The following is a 27,721-nucleotide window of genomic DNA, read 5'->3' as shown; positions in this document are numbered from 1 at the left end:
TGAGTGAGAGGGAGTAAAATCGCATGCATTGAATGTGTTTCTCTTAGCAACATGTGGCTCCTGGCTCCGGCTTGGTGGGTCGAGCCACATGACACCACTTACAACTTTACCTTAAATTGCGATTGATGACCGCGACTTTACCCATAATCGGGTCTAACGACTGTGATTTTGCCTTAAATTGCTTCCCTGAAATACTTTTCAAACTACTTTATCTCTGGCCATTTTCTAAAAAATACATTATTTTAAATCCAAGAAACTAAAAAATATTTATAGAAAAAGCAAATAGAAAAAAGGGAAAGGAATCCTAAAAATAGATAAGTTAAAATAGAACTTTTTTTTGTGGGGAAAGGAAAAGGAATGTGTCAAGAGGGAGCACGAAAGCTGGGTTGTCTTATTTCAACAACGGAATGAAAGCTTTCCATCGTCCACAGCTTTTGCGAAAGAGAAAAATGAAGATTCTAGAGAGTCTCTCACCAAACATCAAACCAAAAACAAAACCAAAACGATTTCTTCCATTTTTGCGTTTATCTCACCCCATTGATTTAATTTCTTCGTCCTCTCCTCCTCGTGGCAGCGTTCCATTGATCGGCAGAATCTGGTGCGGTGCGGTACTTTTTGTTTCTATTCTGATCCCATCGTCACTAACAATTGTCATCGGATCTTCCGCGGCTTCGTTAAAGTTTGGTCTCTCAATGAGATAAGATACAATTTGCGACGCTGCGGTTTGTGTTTGATCGATGGCGATAATTTCGATGATCGGTTCAAGGGATGGGGAACTGCTTCTGCTGCTGGTGGATGCGAAGTGAAATGGCGTCAGGATATATGGTGGAATCTCGCTCAGCCAGGTGATGATTTGATTATTAGTTTGAATTATATTGCTATTGTTTTTGTGATTTCTCCGCCGTGATCAACTCGCTAATTATAGTCTTGATTTCTCGATTACATCGGTAACTGATTGCGTTTCACCGGACAGGCCGTTTATCCTAACGGTGAAGCATTATTTGTGAAAATGTTCTAGCGAAGATCAACCTAGAATATTGATTTTCCAACTTGTTTTCTCCTCTTTCATTTTTGATCTGGATTTCCACACATTCATGTGCAGTTATGGAGCGCGCTTAGTTACGCGTTCATATGCATCGATCTTCTGTCGATGATATTATTTCTAAATATAACCATAAAAGTACAAAGAGTTGATTTCATCGAATAGAGACGTTTTTCTTTCTGAAGATCGATGCACAACCTGCAAAATTTAAGGATCATTTAGTTTGATTTGTCCGTCTTATTCTTTTGTTTTCACATGTACATTCTCAATGGACATTTCGGATTTTTTAGTATGTGTTGAAAGGTCTTATTAAAATGAACATTCTCAGTTTTATTATGATATGCTAATAACTTGAAGCGTGGTTTCTTTGCCGATATGGAGTGGAATTCAAATAACAAAATCATGGATTAGCATTATCAAGCTTTAAAAAATAAACTTTTGGAAAGACATTTATAGTATGATAGAACATTTTCTTACCTCTTAATAATAAAATCTTCAGCATGCATCTTAGTAATTTGGAACTGAAAACTCATAATTTCTTTATTTTTCACTGTAAATTTATTTTATAAGGATATACTATAGGTAAAAAGGGAATCAAAGATGTCCTTCCAAGCCTAGCATCGTTTAAGAACCCACCGAAAAACACTTCAACTGTCATGAACCTCGAACCCAAATATTTGGAGTCTTTGGATCTAGGGAGCACTTCAATTTTCATGTCCAAAAATTCCCTGACCAAATTCATCAATGACTCATGAAACAAATCTAGATCAAAAAGGTTTCCAAATGTTTTTCAAGCTCTTTTCATGAAATAATTATGGCCATTGGGCCATCACTTTCTTTTCCCATCTAAATATTCAGTTAAATCCCTAACTTTTGCTTACTCCATAGATGTTTAATAAAGCTTAAGCTACAAAATAATGAACCTTAAAAGATGCTGCTTATCAGAGATGACCCCAAGCAGGCACCCCCAACTTTAAACTTTATGGAATGTATTAATGAATAAAACTTTCATAAGTAGAATAATAAGTCTTTCATTAGAAACATTAAATTAGTGATTGCTGCATGGCTCATTTATCATAGAACCTAAACGTTATGCTACAACCATCATACTTGGTGTTACATAGTATGCACATTTGCTTCCGCAGGTTAGCAGGGTGTTAACAATTCATACAATTATGCAACTTCAATTTCTTTTATTTGCAACAACATCAACCAAAGAGTTCTTTTTGGAATTCCACTAGTTAAATGGATGCATGGCTGTTGATCATGCCCATGGCCGTGCCCATAGCTATATCCATGTTAATCTGTCCAACAGTCATTTTCCATCATTGCCTCAATCTGCAAGTAAAATAATAGCCATGATTCATTCTTTTCTACTAATATGGTAGCTAGAAAATGTAACTCTTAACTTCATCACTGGAAAATTATCCTCTGATATAAAATTTTCCCCCTATTTATAGAAAATCAGAACAATGTGCAAAATCAGTAGCATATTCTCAAACAAGTCTCCTCACTTCTATATATTCATTTTTGTGCAGATCCCAAACAAGCACAAATGTAAGAGAATTGTTGGAATGAATCAATATATTTTACAATCAGGTAAGTTTTCTGTCCATATTTACATATTATTGTTATATATATTTTTTAACTATTTGTTTCAAAATTCTTAGTACCTGATGGCACAACTTTCATGCCGACACATTTCAATTTCTTACTGCAGTTGTGATAATCAAGTATGAAAGTATATAATTGCTACTGAATAGTATATCAGTTCAATCACACTAGATTACTCGAAAAATAAAGTAGCCTGCCGTTCTTTGAATCTTTCTCTGCTCAGAGTTCCTCAAAGTCCACACACCCCTACAAGTCAAGCCTTGAGAGGCAGTTTAATACTTGAGGATCAAGCAGTTAGCTCTCCCTCTTCAAGTATCAATGACGTGATTGTCAAAGTTTCTGATACTTATGGAGAAAACAAAACAGTTTTCTTTTGTATTTCTTTAATTTGTGCAAGAGTTAAATGTAGAATGTTTATATCTGAGCCCCTGCTATCTAGGCCAAAGTACTTTATTCTAATTTAATTTTTTTCCCACTTCAATATCAGAAAAAGAAAAGAAAACACAGTAAATAACTGATAAGGAAGAGAATAGAGAGCCAACTTTCTTCTTGTCCAAGACAAATCTTTTTGCTGTTTTATAATGATAAATTAATAAGATTTTAAGCTTGTTTCAGATGGTTCAAATGTCCAACACAATGATTTTTATTGCCTTTTTGTACAACTAAGCATACTGAATACTGCCAAATTCCACCCCTTCAAAATTTGCTCATAGAGATATATATAACATTGAGGCTTACGCTTGTATGCCTCAAAGGCACGCCTCTATCATCAAAGGAGTAAGCCTCTTTTTGTTTGTCATAGGCGTAAGCCTCCAGGCAACTTATAGCTGCTTGAGGAACCTTGCCTTGTTTTTAGCACTTCGACAAGAAGGGAGTATGCAGGGTTTGGCAGTTTGAGGTATTGGTTAACTATCTTCAAATGTTCCTAACACATGTTAGATGTGTGTTGAGATATCTATACATGAATTAAATTTACCCAACCCATCAGTTTAAACTTTTGGGTTGAGTGGTGGTTTATTCATTGTCCTTAAGATAGTATGTCAAAGCGGGAGGTCGTGTGTTTGAACCCTTGCTGTTTCCTCCCCATTTGTATTGATTTCTACTTATTGGGTCTTGTGCAATTATCAAAGCCCACAAGTGAAAGGGAGTGTTGAGATATCCCTATATGAATTAAGCTTACCCAACCCATCAGCTTAAGCTTTTTGGTTGAATAATGGTTTATTCATACTTAATGTGGGAGGAAACTTTTGGAATGACTTGAACGTAAAGATCAAAGTAAGAATATAAGTCTATCAAAACATGCCACAAAACATATGACCACAAAACGATGAGAGCACAATTCATGGAGTGGGATGGGAGGATGAGGGATGTGAAATTCCATGAAGGATGGGGAACCATGTGTTCTTATGTTTGGAAAAAGAGAGCAAGATTCCTAGAGTGGGGAGGGATGTGAAATTCCATGAAGGATGGGAACTATGTGTGCTTATGTTTGGAAAAAGACGAGAGATGTGGAAGAACCTTGCCTATGAGGTGAAATTATCCTACCAGATTCATATGAATTGAAGCTAAGGGAGCGACATGGGTCGAGCTCGCTAGACCCAATCATCCAATCTGAACTGATTAGACTCGGTTGAGTTGGTCCGGACCAACTCAAGGAGACTCCTAAAGAGGAGAGGCCTGGGACAAGGTATGTGCTACAAGCATACTTTTTGCTACTCTTAATAAAGCTCTTTGCTAACCAAGCACCACACTGATGTTCAGATTTCTTGTGTGTTCAGGTGTTTGTCAGAACTTTTGTCGTTGGAATACGAATTCAAATTTCAACATCAAAGGCAATATAATATAAGATCAAATGAAGGAAATTGCTTTGGTTAGCTAGCTGAAGATTCAAACATGGTGTTGCAACAAGGAAGATATCACCAGTAATGAACGCAACGACACATAAGAAATTAACAAACCACTGATTTTTCTTAGCAAACCGCTGATTTGGCATTTCTGCAAAATATGAAGTTCCAGACAGATAAGCATAGGCGAGATGTCAATTTCAGGTGGGTGATAGGGTGTTTCTAAAACTGCAGCCCCATTAGCAGCTACTGGTATTAGGAAAGCAAAAAGTGACTTTGTCTCCCTGTTTCTGTGAACCTTATCCCATTATTAAATTAGTAGGACTAAATAGACCTCCCTCGCCTTTATGGATAAATGCTATTAAATTCATAATTGTGGAAAAGTTTGGTTTGAAAGAAACTAGAGAATTTCCAAAAATAACTTAGCCATCTTTAAAGCTTCACAATGGCATTCTCTATTGAATAGGAGGTTGTTTGCATTGAACATTTTCATATATTTGTTTGAATAGAACTAGAGACATGTTTATGTCTTTTTGCTGTTATGGAAGTGTCACCAACATTTGGTACTCCCCTTGGAGAGTCAAGATCTGGACAACGCTGGAGGTGCTTCCTAAATGCTGTTAGACTTGATTGACAGTTTCCTTTCTTCCACTTGAAGACACTGAAAGTTTTGGAAGGGGTTCTTAATAGGATCAGCAGCTTCTAATTAAGAATTAATTAAGCAAAGAATATGGAGTAAAGAGGTTATATAAAGCGAGATATTCAAACCTCTACAAATTATTTGGGAGAACTGTACTTCCCCCTCTAATTTTCATATTTCAGTATGGAAGTTATTGTTGGAAAAAATGGAGCCAAAACTGGACTTTGGTGTTGTAGCAATATCGGCTGCCACAAAAATAACAAAAATGGGGGCATGCCTGATTTCACTCGTCAGCTCCATAAGGATGATAAAGTTTCCCCAACGAGTGTCGCTTTGGCTTTGAGGCCTAGAAACAAAAGGCTACTTACTAGCTGTTCAATAGGCTGTTTTTATTTTATACATAAAGAGCTTTTCAGGCCACTGCTCTTCAACTTCGATTGTCTGCATTTGTGATTAAGATAATATGTATTTGTCTTCTCCCAACAAGTGGTATTGGACGAGGAGATGACAAATTGGTCACTTTTATTGGATCAGATTTTTCATTTTGGAAGTGTTAGGTAGATGATTATCTACCCATCATCTACAAAAAAAAAAAATTTGGACTTGTTGTTAGAGGAAAATCTGAAAATATGGGAGAAGCAAAATGGAAGAAGTTGGAAAGAAGGGTATCGGGTCAATTCGTTCTACGTTGACAAAGAATGTGTAAAGCAGCGTTGTGAAGGAGATGACTCAATGAAGCTGACTGTCCTGACCAACATTCTCTCTGCTCCAGTGGCGGCTGGTCTCCAAGGTGTAGTTTTGGCTCCACTTTTCTTAACAAAATGGACATAGCGAGGTATAGCTGAAACGGACCAAGATCCAGAGGGACACCAACATTTAGAAAGAATAGTACAATTGCTTGTTATCAAAGCCATCTAATTTTGGAGGGTATTACTATGTACAACTATCTAAGGGAGAATAAAACGACATAACGATATATGTAAATCACAATTTTTAGCGTTATATGTAAATCACAATTTTTAGCGATGTTTCTGATTTAACACAAGTAATTTTTGAAGTCGTCCAACTCCAAAAGGTTAACAAGTTAGAAGTCTCTTAACAGATAAATATAATTCGGTACTAACAAGATATGAACTCACTCTTTGAATTTTGATTTTGTCGAGTGTGGCTTCGAGTTGGTTCTCCAATTGCATCATTTCAGTTACATTGAGCTTCTTGAAATCTGGTTCTTCAACCTGACTGAAAATGAGTACACGTCAGTCAAGCTTGAGCAATTGTGATACCTGAAAATGACTCTAGTTTAAAAGGCAGAAAATTGCCTTTGAATAGTTTGTAGGAGCTTTCCAAGTGACACCAATATCGTCTGATTGGATTGGTGGTCCTGGTCCTGCAGTGCAAAAAAAACAGCAAAAAGATCTGAGATTGTTCTCTTTTGTTTTTTTCCTTAGTAATGATAAAAATTCTACATTCTCCATGGGCAACCTCCCCAAGACTGAATTGTCAACTACTTAAAAAGCACATGTAACTAGCATTTTTGTTACCTCCTACAAGACAGAGGAAGAAGATTAGAGATCTCGATTCTAAGGATTACTTACACTGGCATTTGTATCAATATCAATAGGACTTTGACTTTGACTTTTGCCTTTAAGGTGGCTTTGATAGCGCTCAATAATGTTCAATAAGCTGCATCACAATTATGGTGGAGCAAAATAGAGTTAGCATGAATAAAATAATGCATGCACTTTAACTATTTTCATTAAAGCATTTGGAAGAACAAATAGTTTAGAGTTGAGAGTGAGGTGCTGTGTAACCAAGAAAATTATTAAAGTCGGATTCAATATTATGTGCACAAATCCCTTAGGTAATATTGAAAGGGCAACTGTTCAAGAATTAAAACAAAGGTTTATTTGGTTGGTTCTTGGAAGCACGGGCACAAGCGCATAAAAAAAACGTACAAGGAATACGATCTAAATACATAGCATGACATGTTGGGACATGTTAGTTTTCTTTATTATACACTATGGTGCAAATTTGGGCATATTTTTCACATATTTAATTGCCTAGAAATAAATCTAATATTTTTTTCTTAAGAAACAATTTCATTGATGGTAAAAAGAAATTACAAAAGTATGGGTGGAATCTAATTCAAGGGGATTAGATAAAACTTCTCTAATTTGATAAAAGAGAAGAGTAGCTATAATGACAAAAAAGGTGACAATTTACACCAAAGTAATAACCAAAAAGACTACAACATTATTCAAAATGATTAAAAAATAATCGATAACCCATATTTTTGATGTGCTGATGTTGGGTGACATAGGTATACCCTTTTCACCTGTGCGACATCATAATGTGACATAGGTATACTCTTTTCAACTGTGCGACATCATAATCTTACCACAGTCATGGCCAACCTTAAGGGAAACTCTAGTCCCAACATTCTTTTTGCGAGTCTTATAACTCTGTCGAACCATTAGTGAAGTTCCTACCTTCTTCTCCAATTGAGATCTCTAGGCTTACATCATGACATTTTTTTGAACATTAAGCCAAATTACCCACACATGAGCATCCTATTGCCAATTTTTGGCTTATCTTAAGCAGGTGTTTGCAACTACGTGCACAACTTGACTTTCCTTTAGCAATGCTCATTGCATGTACATGCATTTCAACTAATCTTGAGTACACACCTAAGAAGCGAACTATATGCCTTTACTTCGTGTCGAGGCTGTCCCACCCAAACATCTATCCATTCCTGCACTATTGTGGCACAATGACTCTGCTGCTCGTGCCAATTCACTTGAGTTACATATTGCATGGTGGTCCGGGGAGAGGCAAAATGCTGGAATACCTATGCCACTCGATACTACCCTTGGGATTCCCATCCTGCAAGGAAGACGCCCCAGACCTTAGTCCTGCAATACTTGCCTATGCCACACACACGCATGTGTCATGTGGTAGCTCGCTTAGCCCTGAGGCCATAGGTGGAAGAGAGCTGACACCACGCCTCCCTCTATGGTATATTTCAAGGCATATTTGGTTTGAGAGGAATGGAGAAAAATTGGTAATTGGTGTGAAGTCATAAGTGGGGAAGAGTCACTTGCCAACATAAAGCTCATGTTTGATCTCTTATTGGTAGGAAATATGACGTGCTTGCACATCTCATTTATATGTATCTGTCCCCAAAGCTGCTCACTGAAAGCCGCAACGCAACTCCGACTTCTAGGATAATGGGCTAGGCCCCTCAACTGGATCCTACTGAGCTTGTTACTGACACCATTGGTGTTGTCATTGCTTTCAATCTTGCTTACATCTTAGCTAGGCTTTTTTAGGCACATGGTGTGTTGAGTGATGCACTACCCTCCTTGGTCACATCATGACACTTCTCTTTCAGCCCTTCACATGGGCGACAAGCGACATGCACTTGTCCCACTGGATCCTACTGAGCTTGTTACTGACATCATTGGTGTTGTCATTGCTTCCAATCTTGCTTACATCTTAGTTAGGCTTGTTTATGCAAATTGTCATGGTGTGCTGAGTGATGCACTATCCTCCTTGGTCACATCATAACACTTCTCTCTCAGTCCTTCACATAGGCGACAAGCAACATGCACTTGTCCTGACACCCTCCCTCACATAAACTATCATCATTCTCAATGACAAACTCATAGATCGATATTACACATGAGATTGTAACTCTCCCCAACTTAAATTTGACATCATCCAGATGACGACCTGAACTTGAGCTAGTTGTCAACTTGGCTAAATGGCACGCAATACATACCCCACTTGGAGCGATGCAGCACCTTCCCCCATTTAGCACAACATATCTTTTGGATGATCTTTTATAAGGTGATGACTATCTGATTTGATGTAGTATAGTTGATTTGATGTAGTATAGTTGGTCAGTATTTAAATGTTAGGACTGTTTTTACAATCTATATTAGTTGTCATAATTCTTTTCATCACTTGAGGAGTTAAAAGTGCTGTAAATGGATGTTGAAAATGGTTCTTGAATCTTACGGAAGACTATTTTTTGGACATTTTCTTAAACTTCTTTATGCGGGAATTTGTTGATCTTCTTGACTGGAGGGGTGTTTGAATTCTTCATCTTTGCAAGTCAAGCCTTTATCTATTCTAATTGGGAAGCTTTTATTACTGCTATGTAATTTTTGTTTTTAACTTTATTTTATACTTGTATTTACTTTATTTTTCTACTTCACTCCTTTGGAGTTTATATGTTTGAACATTTTATGTTCCTTGTCATTCATCAATGAAATGTTCGTTTCTTATTAAAAAAAATAAGGAAATAAATAAACACCATAAAGACTAATTATTGAATACTAATATTTACACACAAATATAAAACTGAAAGGCATCTCTCTCTCTGCTTCTTTCCTTCCCCAGCTTCTCTCCCCTGATAGCTTCTGGGGCAGCTAGTTTGGAAACGGTGAAAGACGTTATGTTTTTAGCCTTTCTCCGATCAACCTTTCTTCCCCATGAAAACATAATCCGTGCTTATTTCTTTTCCTAAAATTTTATATCCATGGAAAAAATTGGAAAAGATAAACAACAGACGATCCACCACTATAGACAAAAAAAATTCCACTTAAATAGATGACAACTCAAGCAGTAGTAGAGTTCACATCACAAAAACTACAAAGGACAAAGCCCTCTCCATTACCGTGCATGAGAGAACTTTGAGATGGATTGTAGAAAACTTTAACAAACTACTTGAATTCTCTCTAACCCACAAAATTTTCAAGGAAAGAAGGATAGATGACAAAATGGTACGGATTGGATTTAAATGTAGCCAGACTCCCCAAACCGAAGTATTTATTGCGTAAACAACCACCCACCAAGAACTCCACATCCCATAAAACATAATTGTACGTTCTGTCTTTCAACTCCGAAAATGCCATTGTGATGTAGTAGAAAAACTTTCATAATGGCTAGTACAAGATCCTTAGAGCCCTTTCAAAGATTATGATTGGTAGACCCTTTCAGCACAACAAAGCCTTCATGAGATACCAAGACAATGAACAAGCTTTATAGGTGGCAAATGGGGTCCTACCAATTCATTTATAGTCCATGGAAAAAAGAGTTCGGACGTAGTGGTCCCATCCAATGGAGGTTGGATAACCCTTTGATAGGTGGCATATGGAAGTCTTTAAGCTCATTGGGGAAGCTGGTGGAATACTGAAGATGTTTCAAATATAACCATCAATCTAATGGATCCTATGGAGATAAGCATCAAGGTAAAGCCAAACAGTACGGGTTCCTATCGGCTATCATTGATTTCCCATCATCATCTTTCTCAATGGTGATGGTTGACTTGGGTTACATTATGAAGTTCACGGAAACAAACAAAAACTAGGAGCGTGTGACCAAGAACAAAGATGCGTGAAAGGAAAGTCAATATTTTCAAAAGAAAAGCACGTAGAGGTTGGAAGGATATGCTACGAACATCCACTGTACCTTGGAGACCCAAACCTTGCCATTGACTTTTGTGGAAATCTAGTCATCCTTTAGCCTTTCCTTTGTCCGACTTCTCCATGGTAAGTGAGAAAACTCCTTCCCTTTTGTTTGGTCACCCCATACAATGGTGTCATCGTACCACTCCGATACAATTGTGCCAGCCCTTCCCTGCCCTCCCTCTCTTCCCCCAACAACCAACCTGATGCTCTTGGACCTCATGCAACACCTATTCATTTGTCCACTTGACACTTATTCCTTATTGCTTACTCTTTCCCAAAACATTATCACAAATCATTCTGACTACCTGTACCTTCCACTATCCTCATAAAAGTAGACTAACACTATTTCGGAACCCTTATCTCTATGCCTTCCTAACACTTCTTTCCTTCCTAACCCTGTCGCCATAGCCCATTGTTATTACTCTAGAAAAATCTTCCTAAACCAAAGGAGGCCTTCTTGCTTGTTTGAGGTACCATATACTCATCCTTCATCATTGGCCTTCCATCTGAACTTAAAATCGAAGATGACTAAACTAGTCCTTATCAAAGCCTTCTAATCTCGCCCAACACCTCTATCCTTCCCTCCTCTTGCGCCCCACTTCCCCTTCCACCAACCTAAAAACTCAATCCACCCTTACTAATACTTGCATGCGATTTCTCCATGGCTCGAAGATTTTGGGCTTTGTATCATGACTATTCACATAAGAAAAAATAAGGAATCCAAGGGTAAGGAACCTACAGACACCCATTACTTAGCACAAAGATTAGAAGCCTAAGGGTTGAACAACACTCCATGATCATCCTCTCTTAGAATGCTGGAGGCTTGAGCTCGTGGCAGAAGCAAGCTCTCATCATAAATCTAATTGTAAAACATAATACCTCTATTATCATTCTCCAGGAGTATAAAAGAAGCATAGGCTTTTCATCAAATCCATTCCAGAAGTGTGGCATAGTCTTCCATTGATAAATAGAGCTCTTCTGGAGGCATCATCGTTCTTTGGATGATACTTCATTCTCTAGTATTAGATATTATTGGAGGTGTCCATTCTCTCACCCTCGTTTCTCTTATGTTGATGGCTTCGATTTTTGGACCACAGGTGATCATGGACCATTTAAGGTTTCAATAATGGAACAACACACATGTTTCTAAAGAGATAGACTCTCTCATTCGAGCCTCCCTTGCTAATCTTTCTACTTATTTTTTATCTCTATTCCAAATTCCTCCCAAAATTGCTTCTTTTATAGAAAGATTTTATGGATGAAAAATAAGGAAATTGAAGGCATCCATCTTTTAGCTAATTGATAATGGACGTTTCACTTAGGTAAAGATGCTTTATGGAGGAGAATCATTGCTGCATTGATCTTATGGCACAAATTGCCGCCATTCCATCATCAAAGGGTTCTTGGGAACACATCGGTCGATAAGGGGATCTCATTTTCTCCAACATCTACCATCAAGTTGGTAATGGTACATGCATTATGTTTTGGGCTGATCATTGAATTAGCCAAAACTCTCTTCTTATGGATTACCCTATATTGTATTCTCTATCTTGTAGATGGTGGGTTAGCAATTGGTGGTTTACTTCCTGCGATAACAATGTCCTCGAGGAAGACAAAGATAAAAGTTGAAAACAAAAATTTTGGCTGTGGTTTCGACCAAGAAAGACGAGAACGATTCTTGAAGCTAACTGAAAAGCACTTGATCTCCCTCACGATAGAAGAGGCGGTCAACCTCGAATGTTGACTTCAAAGGGTGGTTAGCTTTCAGAGATATGTTGCAGAACTTCATGAACCCTCAAAAGGAGGAAGAATCGAGGTAGTGGGTTTAAAGAAACAAGTTTAATGCAGATGCAGTCAAGTCCCAAATCTCTATACCTAGTAGTCACTCTTAACATTGATGACCAAGGAGATGTAGGAAAAGAGGTAGGAAAAGTTAGACCCTTAGATTGGGAGGAGGCCATAGTGGTGACAATAATGGACTTCCATGATGACTAGGGGAGAATTCTAGAGGTCATGCAGACTCAAATGGAAGAACATTTCATCATAAACCCTTCAACCAGATAAAGTTATTCTCAAATGCAACTCCAAGTACATGGCTAGATCGCCAATGCTAAATAAGGGATGGGTCACATTCAGACCTATTACTCTAAAAATGGAAAGCTAGAATCCTAAAAATATGGCGAATCAATGTGGTCCCCTTTTATGGTAGGCAGGTAAAGGTCATGAACATTCATTTGCATTTATGGAGTCTATCCAGGAACTGCTAGGGTGGCTTCTTTAAATACTCAAAGTTCAATGCAATGCTTTTGGACGGTATGGAAGTTGCTATTCAGGTTAAAGATAACTATCGTGGCTTCACCTTCGCTGAAGTTAGATTGAATGATACAAACCAGGTTTTGCTCAAGTTTGTTTTTTTCAAGATCCAAATTTGCTGATAGGCAAGGTAGCTGAAATCCATGACTCCTTCTCACTTGAAATGGTGGTTGCATTTTATAGTGGAAACGACGATAAAGGGATTAGTCCATTGGATTTTTGGAGAATCACAAATGGACTTATTTGCCCATCAGTAAATATCTTGTTCCCCGAAAACTAACAAAGTCAGACCACTTTTTCTGCTAAGGTCATTACTCACATGACTTGCCCTCACTTGGACAGGTTCAAATTGTCTCTACGGGGAGAATGGGTTGACCTTGGGTGTAGCTATAGGCAAGACAAATCAAAAAAGATGTGAAGGGAAAGGAAAAGGAAAATGTGTGTCTTTAAGAAAACAAATGAGATTAAAATTTTGTCTAAAAAAGGCATAGTCTAGAGCACCCAACAGCAAAGCAAAGCTTCGATTAGAGGGACCTACAGACAAAAAAAGGGAAGTCAAGGTTTTTTTTGCACCTTTTGTGCTCTTGCCCAGAAAACTCCCTCTATGACAAAAAATAATTCGCTGTAGGAATAGATGGGGGTGCTTCCTAAGACCTATTGTTCCTTGAAGAGCTCAATACTCATTTTTTGAAAGATGGTATGATCAAAGATTTGAGGATGAAATTGAAGACTTGACTCAATCGAAAGATGAAATTAGGAAAGATAATAGAGTTCCAGTGGCACTTTAACAGTGTCTCAACACGTGCCCATAGATGAGTAGTATCAAGTTGAGAAAGCTATTATTCAGAAGAAAGGGAAGGTTCAAAATCTCGCACGATTGAAACAAAGATCATAAACAGTAAAGAAAGCGAAATTTGTCACTTTCCTATATCCAAAAAGATGATGCAGACTATGAAGAAATACAAAATATGTTTCAAACACCTTTCTTCGAAGCTCTCAATGCAAAGAAGAAGGAACTGACAAACCTCCTCAAAACTTAAGATAATGAAATAGAGACTGAAGTAACTAGTTGTACCTAGGAAGCTGAAGTTATTTTATGAAAATCTTCTCCTGGAATGTCCATGCCATACGGTCTCCAAACAAGCCATAGTGAAAGATATCCCGAAAATGACGGATCTAGTTATTCTGGCAGAGGCTAAGTTAGCTTCAATCAGTAGAGTTATAGTGAATTCAGTTTGGATATTTCTCAACGGATTGGTTAGTTATCTTAACATGCAGTAGGAACGACAAGAGATATCTTGCTTATATGGAAGGAAGATTCGGTAGTTGTGGAAGACTATCTCTTAGGTGAGTTCTCGACCTACACTACAACAAATTTCACTTTTAATGACGGGAGTAGACCCTATCTCTTAGGTGAGTTCTCGAATTCAATAGCTTTCCGTTTTAATAACACGTTCAAGCCTCCAACTCTGCTCGACAAAAACGTTTTTTTGGTAGGAGTTAGTAGACCTTTCGGGAGTTTGATGGGGTGGTTGGTGCATAGGAAAGGATTTCAACGTGGTCCATTGGGTTCCAAAAAAGTCAAAAGGTAGAGTTACTAAGAGCATGAGGGAATTCAATGGCTTGATTTCAAACCTTCATTTGATAGATATTCCAATGAAAGCATACACTTAGTCAAGCGGCAGAGACAACCCTTCTCCCTCTTAAATAGATAGATTTCTAATTTCTCAAGATTAGCACTTTGATTTCAAAGACGTTGCTCTTTCTAGGCTGTCTTGACCAACCTCTGATCATTTCTCCCTACTCCTTTGCTTCGGTACTCGTAGGTGGGGCTTTTTACTTTCCGATTTGAAAATATGTGGATTCGATCATCTAGACTTTTTAGATAACATAAAAGTCTGGTGGGAAGTTCCCATTACTGTTGGCTGGCTGGGTTTCACGTTTATGGAACGATTGAAAGCCCTCGAATGGAATCTTATCTAGTGGAACAAAGAAGTGTTTGGCAGGGTGGATTATGAAAAGAAGACTTGACAAGACCGAATAGATGAAATTAACAGCTTAGAGGAAGAAGGCATCTTAACTCCAATCCTAAATGCTGAAAGGAAGACTTTATGGTGGAAGGTTTCTAACTTGACTTTTAGAGAATTCTAGCTGTGGTCTAAAAAATGCAAGCAGTGGGATGAGAACACCGACTTCTTTCATAATTGGGCCTCAGCTAGAAGAAATAGAAACCTTATTGCTATGCTCTAGGATAAGGACGGCAGAATCCTAACAACAGAGGCTGAAATTGAGTGTGAAATAGTGAACTTTTTCATAATCTTTTATGACGCTCTGCAGGGACCGAGATTCACTATGGAGGGCATTGATTTGGCTCCCTTTATCATGTTTTAGAGCACTTAGCCGGAAGAACCTTTCACCAAGGCTGAAATTTACAAAGCAATTTAGTGCCTTGGCTCTCTAAATTCTCTATGACCGGATGGATGTCAAATGAGTTTTTTTATGAAAAAACATCATTAACAAAAAAAAAAAAAGATAAGATTTACATCCATCTCATTCGAAGCTTGGGGCCAACATGGTTAGTGAGTATAGACCTATCAACTTGATCATGTTACTGCATAAAATCATTTTGAAAGTGCTGGCCGAAAGGCTAAAAAAAGTCCTTCCTTTCATAGACGATTCTCAGGTAGCTTTTGTGGAGAGTTGTTAGATCATTGATGCCACTCTTGTGGCATCGGAAGTGGCGGCCGATTGAAAAGCTAAGAAAAAAGCTTATGATAAAGTAGATTGGGGTTACCTAGATACTGTTACGGAGATGAAAGATTTTGGTAAAAGATGGAGGATGTGGATACAACGTTCCCTCTCGATGGTCAATTTCTCTATCATTACAAATGGGAAACCATGAGGGAAGATTCATGCAAAGAAGGGGCTCAGACAAGGAGATCCTATCTCCCCTTCTTTTTCACTATCATGGGAGACTCCCTTAGTCGACTAATCCACTTTTATTGTGATTGAAAGGCTCTATTATTGGCAACCAAGGATCTACCATCACTCATCTTCAATACGCCGATGATACTTTGATTTTTTGCCAAGACGAGGACAACTTGGAAATATGGTGGGCTTTCCATAACATCTTTTTGAAGGTTGCATGCCTGTTCTCAAATCTTGAAAAGACTTCTCTGATTGGTATCAAAATAAAAAAGATAGGCTGTTGTACCATCTCTTTCACTTTGGTTGTAAGGCTAATGCTCTCCCATCGTTTACTTGGGTGTTCCACTGGGGTAAAACACAAATGTTCTTCTTTTTGGGATCCCACGGTGGATAAGTTTAATACCAAGCTCGAAAATTGGAAGAAATGTTGTCTAAGGGAGGTAGACTAACTCTTGCATCGTCCGTTTTGAATACCATCCCCTATATGATTTCTCTTTCTTCAAAGCCCTTAAAAAGACATCGCAGAAATGGAGAGGATAGCCAGAAATTTATTTTGGAATGGTACCGGTTATCATCCCCAATGTCATTGAGTGAATTGGGACCAAACTTCCCTCCCAAAGATCCATGGAGCCTTGGGATTGGTACTTCCAAACAAAAGAATGAGACCTTAATGCATAAATGGCTGTGTAGATATAGTCAAGTAGAAGCTCCCATTGGAAGAGGGTGATTGCTAGCATACATTGGGCTGACACTGGTAGATATCTCCCCTAAGAATTAGGACTACTGGAGGTACTTGCGTTGATATTGCCAAGCAGAGCCACTACGTTTTGAAGTTTACATCTTTCAAGACTCAAAATGGGAGGAAAGTTAAATTCCAGTGAGACACTTAGCCAGGGAATAGTTAGGTGGCCCAATTCTTTGACTTGTTTAGTATTTCCAATAAAAAACAATACAATGGCTAAGTGTGGTCTGATGAGCATGCTGATTAGAACTTGGGTTTAAGGAAAGGTTTAAGAGACCGTGAGGTGAATAACTAGATTCGATGGGTGAATTTGTTGGCCTCGTTTTGATTTGAGAATGGGGAGGATGAAATTGAGAGGACCCAAGGGTTTCTGCTTTTCACAAACTTACGAAGATGTCTCCCAAGCTTCTAGCCCCCTTTAAGTCAGTTTTTTTTGTGTGAATTGTTGCCTATATAAGCCTTAATTAATACTCACGAGAAATTGTAGAAAAAACTTTCTAACTGCTGTCCCCTTCAGTTTGCCTCTCTGCCTAAGGAATGCAAAAGATATCAATAGCCTCTTCGATCATTACTCCTTCACCTCTAGAGGCTAGTCCTTGCATATGAAAAAATGTGGCACATTCGGGTGCCTCCTATTAATTGATGATTGGCTTTTAGAGGTGGCTCAAGGGATCTGATGTAGTCATTACACCTTGTCTATTGTTATGTTTTAATTGTTACCTCACGGTAACAACAGTTACTGTACTATCATTACACCATCAACCTCTATAAATAGGTGTTGTATTCATTAATAAAGAAAGATAAGTCAATTCCTTCGAGATCTCTAGTACAAGTATGCATCAGGATCCTTGAAAAGAAGAGTCAATTTTTTGTGGAGTTGTGGGGCTAGAGAGTTACTTTGGGTTCTTCGAAAGGAATCAAAGAGTCTTCAACAACTCCGCGATACCCTTCGATATTTTTTGTGGTAACGTATATACTGTGATATGGTAGCTCTTTGGGGTCCTCCTAGGCCCTTGCCTCTGGGCTTTTTCTTTTTCCCTTTTTTTTCATAATATATTCTTGTTTCTTATATAAAAAAAAAGTAAGTTCAGTAAATGAAGCATCAACGTATGAATGAGTTTATAGGCTACTTTATCTGAAGCTCGATGGAGACAAGGGTAGAGATTTTTTTCTTTTTCCCTTTTTTTTTCATAATATATTCTTGTTTCTTATATAAAAAAAAGTAAGTTCGGTAAATGAAGCATCAACATATGAATGAGTTTATAGGCTACTTTATCTGAAGCTCGATGGAGACAAGGGTAGAGATTTTTTTCTTTTTCCCTTTTTTTCATAATATATTCTTGTTTCTTTGATGTAGCAAACTGTTATAAGTTAGCTTGCATAAGGTTGTTAGCTTGTATAGGGTTTTAAGCCTTTTTAATTCTGTTAGTTAGTTTACCCTTTGGTAAACTAGTAGTTACTGTTAGCCTGCTTCTCTCCTATTTAAAGGCTTTAGTTGTATCTTTTGAAGGCAGATTCTTATCAATAGTATTTTCTTATATCCTAAGTTGCATCAAGTTGGTATCAGAGCTCCAAGATCTGTGGGCTCCTTATGACGAACAAGAAGAATCCTTCCAATAGTGGTGATTCTTCGCTTGTCAACAAAGAGGCGGAAGATACTACCATCCTTTCTCCACGATCCACAACTGTTCGGTTAACGATGGTTGAGGGGGTGGTTGAAAACCTCCAACGGAATGTGGTGGAAATACACCAAATGTTGAGTACGATGATGGAGAAGTTGGATTCTTTAAACCTGCAACACAATCCACCAAAGATGGATCGTGGCAAAGAAGTTAGGAATCAAGAAATAAGGATTGGCAGCGAACAATGTCAACCTGCTCCAAGGCTGCCTCAAGAACGTCCTTTGGGGTTGGAAAGATTTCAGAATCAGCAAGGACAGCCAGCTTTCGATCAAGAATTTCAACATCGTGCTCCAAGAATGTTTCAAGAACCTGTCTTTGTCCCTAGAAATAATCAAGATCGACAAGGAGAACGCAATAACCATAGAAGAAATGACTGTTTTTATAGGCGGCAAGAACTACAAGACGATTCTTCGAGTGAAGAAGAGGAGAATATTGATTGGCCGCAAGATAGAAGGAACAACAGAGGATATCACAACTATAATCATGAGGCCAGCGAATACAAAATGAAGATTGACCTACCAAGCTTCAACAGTAAGATGGATATTGAGGGGTTTCTAGAGTGGATAAAAAATGTAGAGAGTTTTTTTTGAATATATGTCTACTCCGGATAATAAAAAGGTAAAGCTTGTGGCACTTAAGTTGAAAAGTGGCGCCTCGGCTTGGTGGGAGCAACTAGAAACAAATTGCCAACGATTCGGGAAAGCTCTCATTCGCACATGGGAAAAAATGAAGAAACTTATGCATGCACGGTTTTTACCTATCAATTACGAACAAGTCCTCTATAACCAATATCAGAATTGTCGTCAAGGGACCCGGTCTATAGCAGAGTACACTGAGGAATTTCATCGTTTAGGGGCACGCACAAACTTGGGTGAAAGTGAGCAATATCAGGTTGCAAGATTTGTTAGTGGCTTACGGGGGGACATTAAAGAACGGCTTCAAGTCCAACCAATCGGATATTTAAATACAGCTATAGCAACTGCTGTCACTGTGGAGGAACAGCAAGCCAATAAAATCAAATTTCAATACCAAAGGCGCAACACAAGTGAGGGGCAGTCAACTACTTCAAGAAAAGGTACATCTTTCAGTGATAAATCTGTTATTCCAGGTACATCTGCGGGTTCTAAAGGGAAAACCAACGAGGATGGTAAAGCTATGGATCAACCTATCAAGAAAACAACTAACACCTGCAGTAGACCCACCTTGGGTAAGTGCTTCCGTTGTGGGCAAGTAGGACATTTGTCCAATGAATGCCCCCAACGGAAGTCGATCACTATTGTGGATGATGCTCAAGAAAGCGATCCATTAGGTGATCAAGAATCCGACGAAGAAGTTGCTTATCTTGGACCCGATGAGGGAGAACAAGTTACATGTGTGTTGGAGCGCATCCTTCTAACTCCAAAAACTATATCCAATCCCCAAAGGCATTCGTTGTTCCGCACAAGATGTACTGTCAATGGCAAAGTTTGCAACATAATAATAGATAGTGGGAGTACGGAAAATGTGGTATCTAGCAAGTTAGTGACAACTTTAAATCTAAAAGTCTCTCCTCATCCTACTCCTTATAAGGTAAGTTTGATTCGAAAAGGAGGAGAGGCTTTGGTCAATACTATATGTACGGTTCCCCTTTCTATTGGAAATAGTTACAAGGATCAAATTACTTGTGATGTGTTGGATATGGATGTATGTCATATCCTTTTGGGAAGGCCTTGGTAATATGATACTCAGGCTATCCATAAAGGACGAGAAAACACATACGAGTTTTCTTGGATGGGGAAAACAGTGGTCCTTTTGCCATTGCACAATCCCACTTCATCTAACAGCATGACGAAAGGTCATTTATTCTATATTTGCAGTGGGAAACACCTTGTACTACACCGGACAGAACCGATATTGGGTCTTGTCATCAAAGAATTTGATAGCTTAGAAAATTCAACCATGGTAGACACTCCCCAACCAATTCAAACCCTCCTTAATAAATTTCCAGAATTATTAAAACCCCAAAATCCCTTACCTCCCCTATGCGACATACAACATCGCATTGACTTACTTCCGGGTGCTACATTACCAAATCTTCCCCATTACAGTATGAGCCCAGCTGAATATAAGATCCTCCACGATCAGATAACAGAACTCCTTGAGAAGGGACATATACAACCAAGTCTAAGCCCGTGTGCGGTTCCTGCCCTCCTTACTCCTAAAAAAGATGGTACGTGGAGAATGTGTGTGGATAGTAGGGCCATTAACAAGATCACTGTGAAATATAGATTCCCTATACCTCGTATAAATGATTTATTAGATCAACTTGGGGGCGCTCTCTACTTCTCAAAAGTGGACCTACGTAGCGGATATTATCAAATCCGCATACGTTCAGGGGACGAGTGGAAAACCGCTTTTAAGACGAACGAAGGTTTGTTTGAATGGCTAGTCATGCCATTCGACCTATCTAACGCACCCAGTACATTCATGCGATTGATGAACCATGTACTTCTTCCTTTCCTCAATAAATTTATTGTTGTCTACTTTGATGACATTTTAGTATATAGCAAGAATAGGGAGGATCACCTAGAACATCTTAATCTCTTATTCATGACTTTACATGAACATCAGCTTGTGATAAATCTTAAAAAATGTCTTTTCTTAGCAACTGAAATATATTTTTTAGGATTTATTAGTAGTATAGATGGCCTTCGTATGGATCCATCCAAAATTAAAGCCATCTCCTAGTGGCCACAACCACAAACAATCAAAGCTATACAATGCTTCCTAGGCCTCGCTTCCTTTTATCGAAAATTTATCAACAATTTTAGTACGTTAGCTAGCCCCTTAACAGACTGCCTTACAAAAGGAAATTTCTATTGGAACATTGCACAGGCTAATAGTTTTGAAATACTCAAAGAAAAACTCACCCAGAATCCAGTTCTTCACCTCCCTGACTTTTCCCAACCTTTTGAGGTCGCGGTCGACACTTCCGGAATAGGAATAGGAGCAGTCTTGTCCCAAAATCAGCATCCTATAGAGTACTTTAGTGAAAAACTAAGTCCATCTCGACGAAACTGGAGCACCTACGAACAAGAACCATATGCCCTTGTTCGCGCTCTAAAGCAATGGGAGCATTATTTACTGTGTAATTTATTTACTGACCATTTTTCACTTTAAGTTCCTTCACACACAAAAGAATATTAGTCGCATGCATGCACGATGGCTCTCATTTTTACAACGATTTGATTTTGTCATAAAACATAAAGATGTGATATTAAATAAAGCCGCGGATGCCCTTAGTCGGAAAGGCACCTTGTTAACTCTATTGCAAGGTGAGATCGTTGCCTTTGCACATCTTCCTTCAACATACACCAACAATCCTGATTTTCATAAAACATGGATCAAGTGTACTGATCACAGCAACTCTGGGGATTTTCATTTATTGAATGGCTATCTCTTCAAGGGAGACCAACTTTGTATACCACACACATCTTTACGAACAGCCTTGATAAAGGACTACATTCAGGGGGGTTGGCTGGCCACTTTGACCGTGACAAAACATTACACCTTGTGTCCACTCGGTTCTTTTGGCCACAATTACGTAAAGATGTGGCGAGCTATGTTTCCAAATGCTTTATTTGCCAAACAAACAAAGGCACCAAACTAAATACGGGTCTCTATCTTCCTCTCCCTACCCCCGAAACTATATGGGAGGATCTATCTATGGATTTTATCTTGGGATTACCCAAAACCCAACGCGGTTTCGACTCGGTTTTGGTGGTCGTTGACCGTTTCAGCAAAATGACACATTTCCTAGCATGCAAAAAATCCTCGGATGCGGTCTACGTTGTCAATATATTTTTCAAAGAGATTGTTCGTCCCCATGGAATACCAAAATCTATTATCTCAGATAGGGACATTAAATTCCTTAGTCATTTTTGGAAGACCCTTTGGAAGAAGTTTGACACGTCTCTCAAATATAGTACTACAAATCACCCCCAAACTGACGGCCAAGCGGAGGTGACAAACAGGACCCTTGGGAATCTTATTAGATGTCTATGCAGTGACAAACCTAAACAATGGGATGCAGCTCTTGCAAAGGCAGAATTCGCGTTCAACCATATGCGGAATAGATCCACGGGGAAGTCACCATTTTAGATAGTTTACACTAAGCTTCCTCGTCTAACCGTTGACTTAGCTAACATCCCCTCTTCTGTTGATTTCAGTATGGAAGCTGCACATATGGCCGAAAGGATCACAAAACTGCATCAGGACGTCCACGACTATATTGAAAAAACTAATGATCAATACAAAAGGAAGGCTGATACTAAGAGACGTGCCCAAGACTTCAAGGAAGGAGTCCTTGTTATGATCCACCTATTCAAAGGTCGTCTTCCAGCTGGTTGTGCTCATAAATTGCAGAAAAAGAAATTTGGTCCGTTCGAGGTCCTGAAGAAATACGGCCCAAATGCTTATAAAATTCAACTTCCCTCAGATTTCAACATCAGTCCAATATTCAATGTTGCAGACATTCATCCATATGCTGCTCCGGATTCATTTGTGTTAGCCTCTTAAACTCGAGGTCGAGTTTCTTTTTGGAGAGAGGGAAATTGATGTAGTAAACTGTTATAACTTAGCTTGCATAGGGTTGTTAGCTTGTATAGGGTTTTAAGCCTTTTTAATTCTGTTAGTTTACCCTTTAGTAAACTAGTAGTTACCGTTAGCCTCCTGCTTCTCTCCTGCTTCTCTCCTATTTAAAGGCTTTAGTTGTATCTTTTGAAGGCAGATTCTTATCAACAGTATTTTCTTATTTCCTAAGTTGCATCATTCTTATATATAAAAAAAAGTAAGCTCAGTAAATGAAGCAATGAGTTTATAGGCTACTTTATCTGAAGCTCGATGGAGACAAGGGTAGTCTAAAATCTAGATCTGCATGGTTCTATATTAAGTAAATTTTTGTAGCGTTGTTTCTAAGTAAATTTTTGTACATCGTTCCTAGCATCAATGGAGATGAGAAATCCAATGGCTGAACCTTACTTTCTTATTTTGTTACTCATTATTAATATATTGTCCATCATTTTTCTTATTTTGTTACTCGTTATTTATGTATTGTCCATCATTTTTATTATTTTGTTATTAATTATTTATGTATTGTCCAACATTTTTTATTAGTTACTTTTAGCATGTATTTCATCTTATTTTTTCCTCTATTATTAAAATAGTTCAATTACTCTTGCCGCTAATATACTATTAAAATAATTCAATTACTCTTGCCGCTAATATACTATTAAAATAATTCAATTACTCTTGCCGCTAATATACTTTGTTTTAGTTTATTTTGATCTCTATACTTTCAAAACATCTATTTTGATTTCTAAAGACGTTCGTTTTGGTCTCTATACAACAAATAATATTTTCAGAATTGAGTGCGACATGGAGTGATGCAAAAATCAATTAAATAATAGTACGTTATTATCCACCTGAACATAACTCAAGTTAAAGACACTTATTTCATGTTCCCAAAGAAAAGGCAAATCAATTAATTAAATTGGAAATACTTACATTTAAAAACACATCAACTATTTTTTTAATAGAAAACTTTAAAACTTTTAGACATCAAAGGATGTTTGGCATGTATATTTTAAGCTTGTGTGTAGACCTAGAAGAGTTGTGTAGCCTAGATTTTTAGGTAGCCTGTGTTTAGAGGGCAAGTTTGCGCAATATGAGTTTGAGGTCGAGGATTGTGTAGCTTTTACTTGTTCAGTGAATTCCAACCCTTAATACAATGTTAAATTTTTTGACAACTTGTTTGAGAGGGCATTCATGTGCATTTTAGACAAGCCCAACTCAATGCTTTCAAAAAAAAGGATGAACCCTCCCTCTCCTCTTCGAGTCCGGCCCGCAGACCCGTTTCGGTGCCATAGTTCCGGGCGTATTAGGCTGAAATCGCTTCCCTGACCGCCCATCTTATGAGTCCATTCTTGTCGCGTAGGACTTAATTAATCCATATATTTTGAATTTAATATTTCTTTAATTCTTGAATTTTCTAATTTTAATTTCTTATTATTTTGTTTTTTCCATGAGTTGCCGCACGAATCCAATTTTAAATGCAATCAAACCATTCACAATAATTCAAAGCAAAGTTTAAAATTGATATAATAGATTCGAGAAAACAAATCCACACATGTAAGGAGGGAGAGAGCAGAAAAATTGAAAGTTTTTTTAATAAAGGTTTTAGCAGAAAGGAAGGAGGTAGAGAGATGAAATATAAAAGAATGCAGAGATGGAAAAAATCATGTGACGACCATTTATGGAAAGATAGGAGAAGACGAAGCCACATGCGTGGAATTAGAGAAGAAGAGGCAATAGAGAAGGACAAATAGTAAGCACAAATAGTGAGTTTCAATGGAAGGAAAGGAAAGAAGAGGGCGGAGATGTGGAAGAAGGCAAAGATGGGGAAACGAATAGAAGCGTGAAAGGCTCATTGTCTGCTCTTTATTTCCATGCTTGTATCATCTATCCTTTATGTTCTACTCTCTTACGGGATTTCTTCTACCCCTATTCTTGGTTTTCATTACCCTTTATCTAACAATAAAATGACTAATATTTTAGCTCTCTTGTCTTTTCTTGGAAATTCTTTGTTTTCCTAAGAGATAGTTGTTTGTGTGGTCCAAGTCCTAAAGTATTTTCATGCAGTTCCTTCTTCCATTGTCAGATGGATCCTTTCTACCCATCGTTCCTCTATCTTATCTTTACCGTAGAATGTTAAACCTCAAAAGAAAAAAAAAAAAGAGTTCAATTCTCTATGTGACAGGTTCTTCTGATAAAGTTAATACTCTGGATCGGGTAGTGAGGAAGTCGTCCTTGTCGATAGGGCTGCTATTGATGTAGGAATTTGGTTCTCCTTTTTCTTTTTCTCTTTTTTTTTTTTTAAAAAATAGTTGGTCAAATAACTTAAAAATTTTGGTTCAAAACGCAGAACAGTCACTCAAAAATATGAAATGTATGTTACGAAACCAAAATATAAATAAGCCCACAACAAATTTGGAACCTATGAGGGCTTTTTTTTCTTCCTTTTCTTTTGGTAGGGTGGGAATTTGAAACAACACAAATTCCCTCACGATTGAATTAGTACCGCGACATTAATAATTGATTAATTAGTAAGGTATATCACACTTTCTTAATTTTCAAGATAATATACATAATTTAGTAATGGATTCTAGAAAAATATAAACTCGAGGCAATATAACTAAATAGTTAAGGCATGTATTCCGATCAAAAAGTCATGAACTCAAATCTTCTCCCACACATGTTGTAGTGAAAATTTGAATCTTCGACCTATTGTTTAAAAATGTATGCCTTAATCAATTCTAATTGATTAAGCTGATGAAAACATTAATTATTTATTTATTTATTTATTTATTTATTTATTTTTATTTTTTGAGAAACATAATTTGTTTAATTATACAAATATTGAAGGTTAAAGTCCATTCTATACCCAGGCCATATTTATATATGGGTACTTAAGTCGTTGAAATTATCTTAATTTTTTTGTTTTTTGACAAGATTAATTATCTGGATTAATGTGTTCTGTCTTATTTCCTCATTTGTAATCATATCACGTGACGTACACAAGCCAAAAATTTTCATAAGAGACAAAAACTTCACATTCTAAATTTATACATATATAGCCATTCAATCATAAGAATTTCAAGAAATAAATTAAATGGAAAACTTTAAAATCTGAATTAGTATTTTATTTATATATATATATATATATATATATATATTTGAATTTGGGCTAACTAAAGTGGGACAATTGAGTAATTGACTCGCTCTCAGACTCCATCATTCCTTTTTTGGCTCTACCTTCAGTCTAGTTTGACGTTGACACCTAACAACTATATTTAAAACTACAGTAGAAATGTTATAAAAGGTTTATAATATAAAAACTGGATAAACTCATTTTAAAAATATATAAAAAAAAACTTATCTCCCGTGACCGTCACAGTTTTATAGTTTTTTTCTTTTTTATTATTATTTTTTTTTTGAAACAGGTCACAGTTTTATATTTATATGTTTTTAAAATAAACTTTTGATGTAAATAGTTACAAATCAGTCAATCACACATATGCAGCAGAAAACACGTAAATCCTGAGCAAGAAACCAGGGACGGAAGTTAGAAAGATTCCGGAAGAAATCGGAGCGGACAAATCGCCGGACGACAAAGTTCATCGTTTATCCGAGAAAATCTCTCAGAAAGCAAACAGAAAATCGGCTCGCATTAATTTTCTTCTTCTATACCTATAATCCTGAGGAAAAGAACTAGGGCGGGCCGGAGAAGAGAAGTAGTCCAGAAGAAATCAGAGCGGACAAATCGCCGGAAGACTAAGTTCTATCGATTTTCATATAAAATCTCTCAAACAGCAAACAGAAAAGGAAAAGTTCATCCTAATAGACATTCGGCTTGCATTTTCTTGTTTTCTTATTCGTCGCTATCAGAGACGGCGAAATCAGAGTTAGTGAAGAAAACGCGCTAAGACGATCGACTATGACCAATTTTCCGAGAAAATCTCTTCAAAGAGCAAACAAAAACGCAATAGCAGCTCCTAGTTCGTGATTCAAAAGAAATTAAACTTGCAGTATGTTCATGGATAAATCAACACACACAGTCAGAGATTGAAGAATCGAAGAAAAAGCAGAAGAAGAAGAAGAAGAAGAAGAAGCGTACCTATTTCCCCTGCAAAACTCGTAGAGGCGGCCACGGTTGGTGAAGATGAGGAGTCCGAGCTCAACGTCGCAGAGAACAGAGAGCTCGCGAGCCTTCTTGATGAGTCCAGATCTTCTCTTGCAGAAGGTCACATGGCGATTACAGCTATCTTCGATTCGCTTCACCTCGATCTTCTTCCGTCCCATTTTCGCCCCACTGTCAACCCTAATCCCCTTTCCCTCCACTCTTCTTTTATCTCCATCCAAACGAAGTCCGCTTTTTTTTTTTTCCCCTTGCTTTTGCTTCCAGAGCCGAATAACCATTTACCAGCGAGGGCGATAATTTGAGGGAAAAAAGAAAAGGAAAAAGAAAATAAAAAAGGCGCGTTTTTGTACTGACACGTGTCGCGCTCTGGTGAACCGAGTAGTTGTTTGTGGCTGCGAAGCCTCACGCACTGTGAGCCTTTTTTTAAATTAAAAAAAATTAAAAAGAAATAGTATATTGTACGACTCAATTCTCACGGCATGTTTTGGAGGCGTTTTGTAAAATTAATTTTTTATATATATATTTTTTAACTTTTGGTGAAAATTGCAAATAACCAACGTCGTTTATTCAAAAGAGACCAAAAAATTGACACGTCATCACCGACGTGGCTTTTGCTAGTCTACGTGTCACTTGTTCATAAAGTTTCTTAAAATAATCGAAATCTTTATGCTGTCTCTTTTCTTTCAACAAAAATTATCGAGTGTC

General features: G+C 37.6%; 1 protein-coding gene and 2 long non-coding RNA genes across 3 annotated transcripts; 1 reads left to right on the top strand and 2 right to left on the bottom strand.

Moving 5' to 3' along the window:
• Window positions 1-344: 344 nt before the first annotated feature.
• On the top strand, window positions 345-3,270 carry LOC111022566 (uncharacterized). The gene is made up of 3 exons (XR_002602986.2): window positions 345-845; window positions 2,581-2,641; window positions 2,763-3,270. It is a non-coding gene; the product is annotated as an uncharacterized LOC111022566 (long non-coding RNA).
• Window positions 2,058-27,308, bottom strand: LOC111022564 (MADS-box protein 04g005320). The gene is given in 6 exon segments (XM_022299725.2): window positions 2,058-2,346; window positions 2,348-2,380; window positions 6,280-6,379; window positions 6,460-6,527; window positions 6,736-6,823; window positions 26,993-27,308. Coding segments are annotated over 6 exon segments (654 nt in total). The 5' UTR covers window positions 27,295-27,308; the 3' UTR covers window positions 2,058-2,283.
• On the bottom strand, window positions 3,426-5,411 carry LOC148209972 (uncharacterized). The gene is made up of 2 exons (XR_015792359.1): window positions 5,269-5,411; window positions 3,426-5,161 (listed from the first exon to the last, which is right to left on the bottom strand). It is a non-coding gene; the product is annotated as an uncharacterized LOC148209972 (long non-coding RNA).
• Window positions 27,309-27,721: the final 413 nt, after the last annotated feature.

This window comes from Momordica charantia (assembly GCF_013281855.1).
Source record: "Momordica charantia cultivar OHB3-1 chromosome 7 unlocalized genomic scaffold, Mcharantia_2.0 BLBB01000007.1, whole genome shotgun sequence".
NCBI lineage: Eukaryota > Viridiplantae > Streptophyta > Magnoliopsida > Cucurbitales > Cucurbitaceae > Momordica > Momordica charantia.
This window is presented reverse-complemented; position numbering and strand designations above follow the sequence as displayed.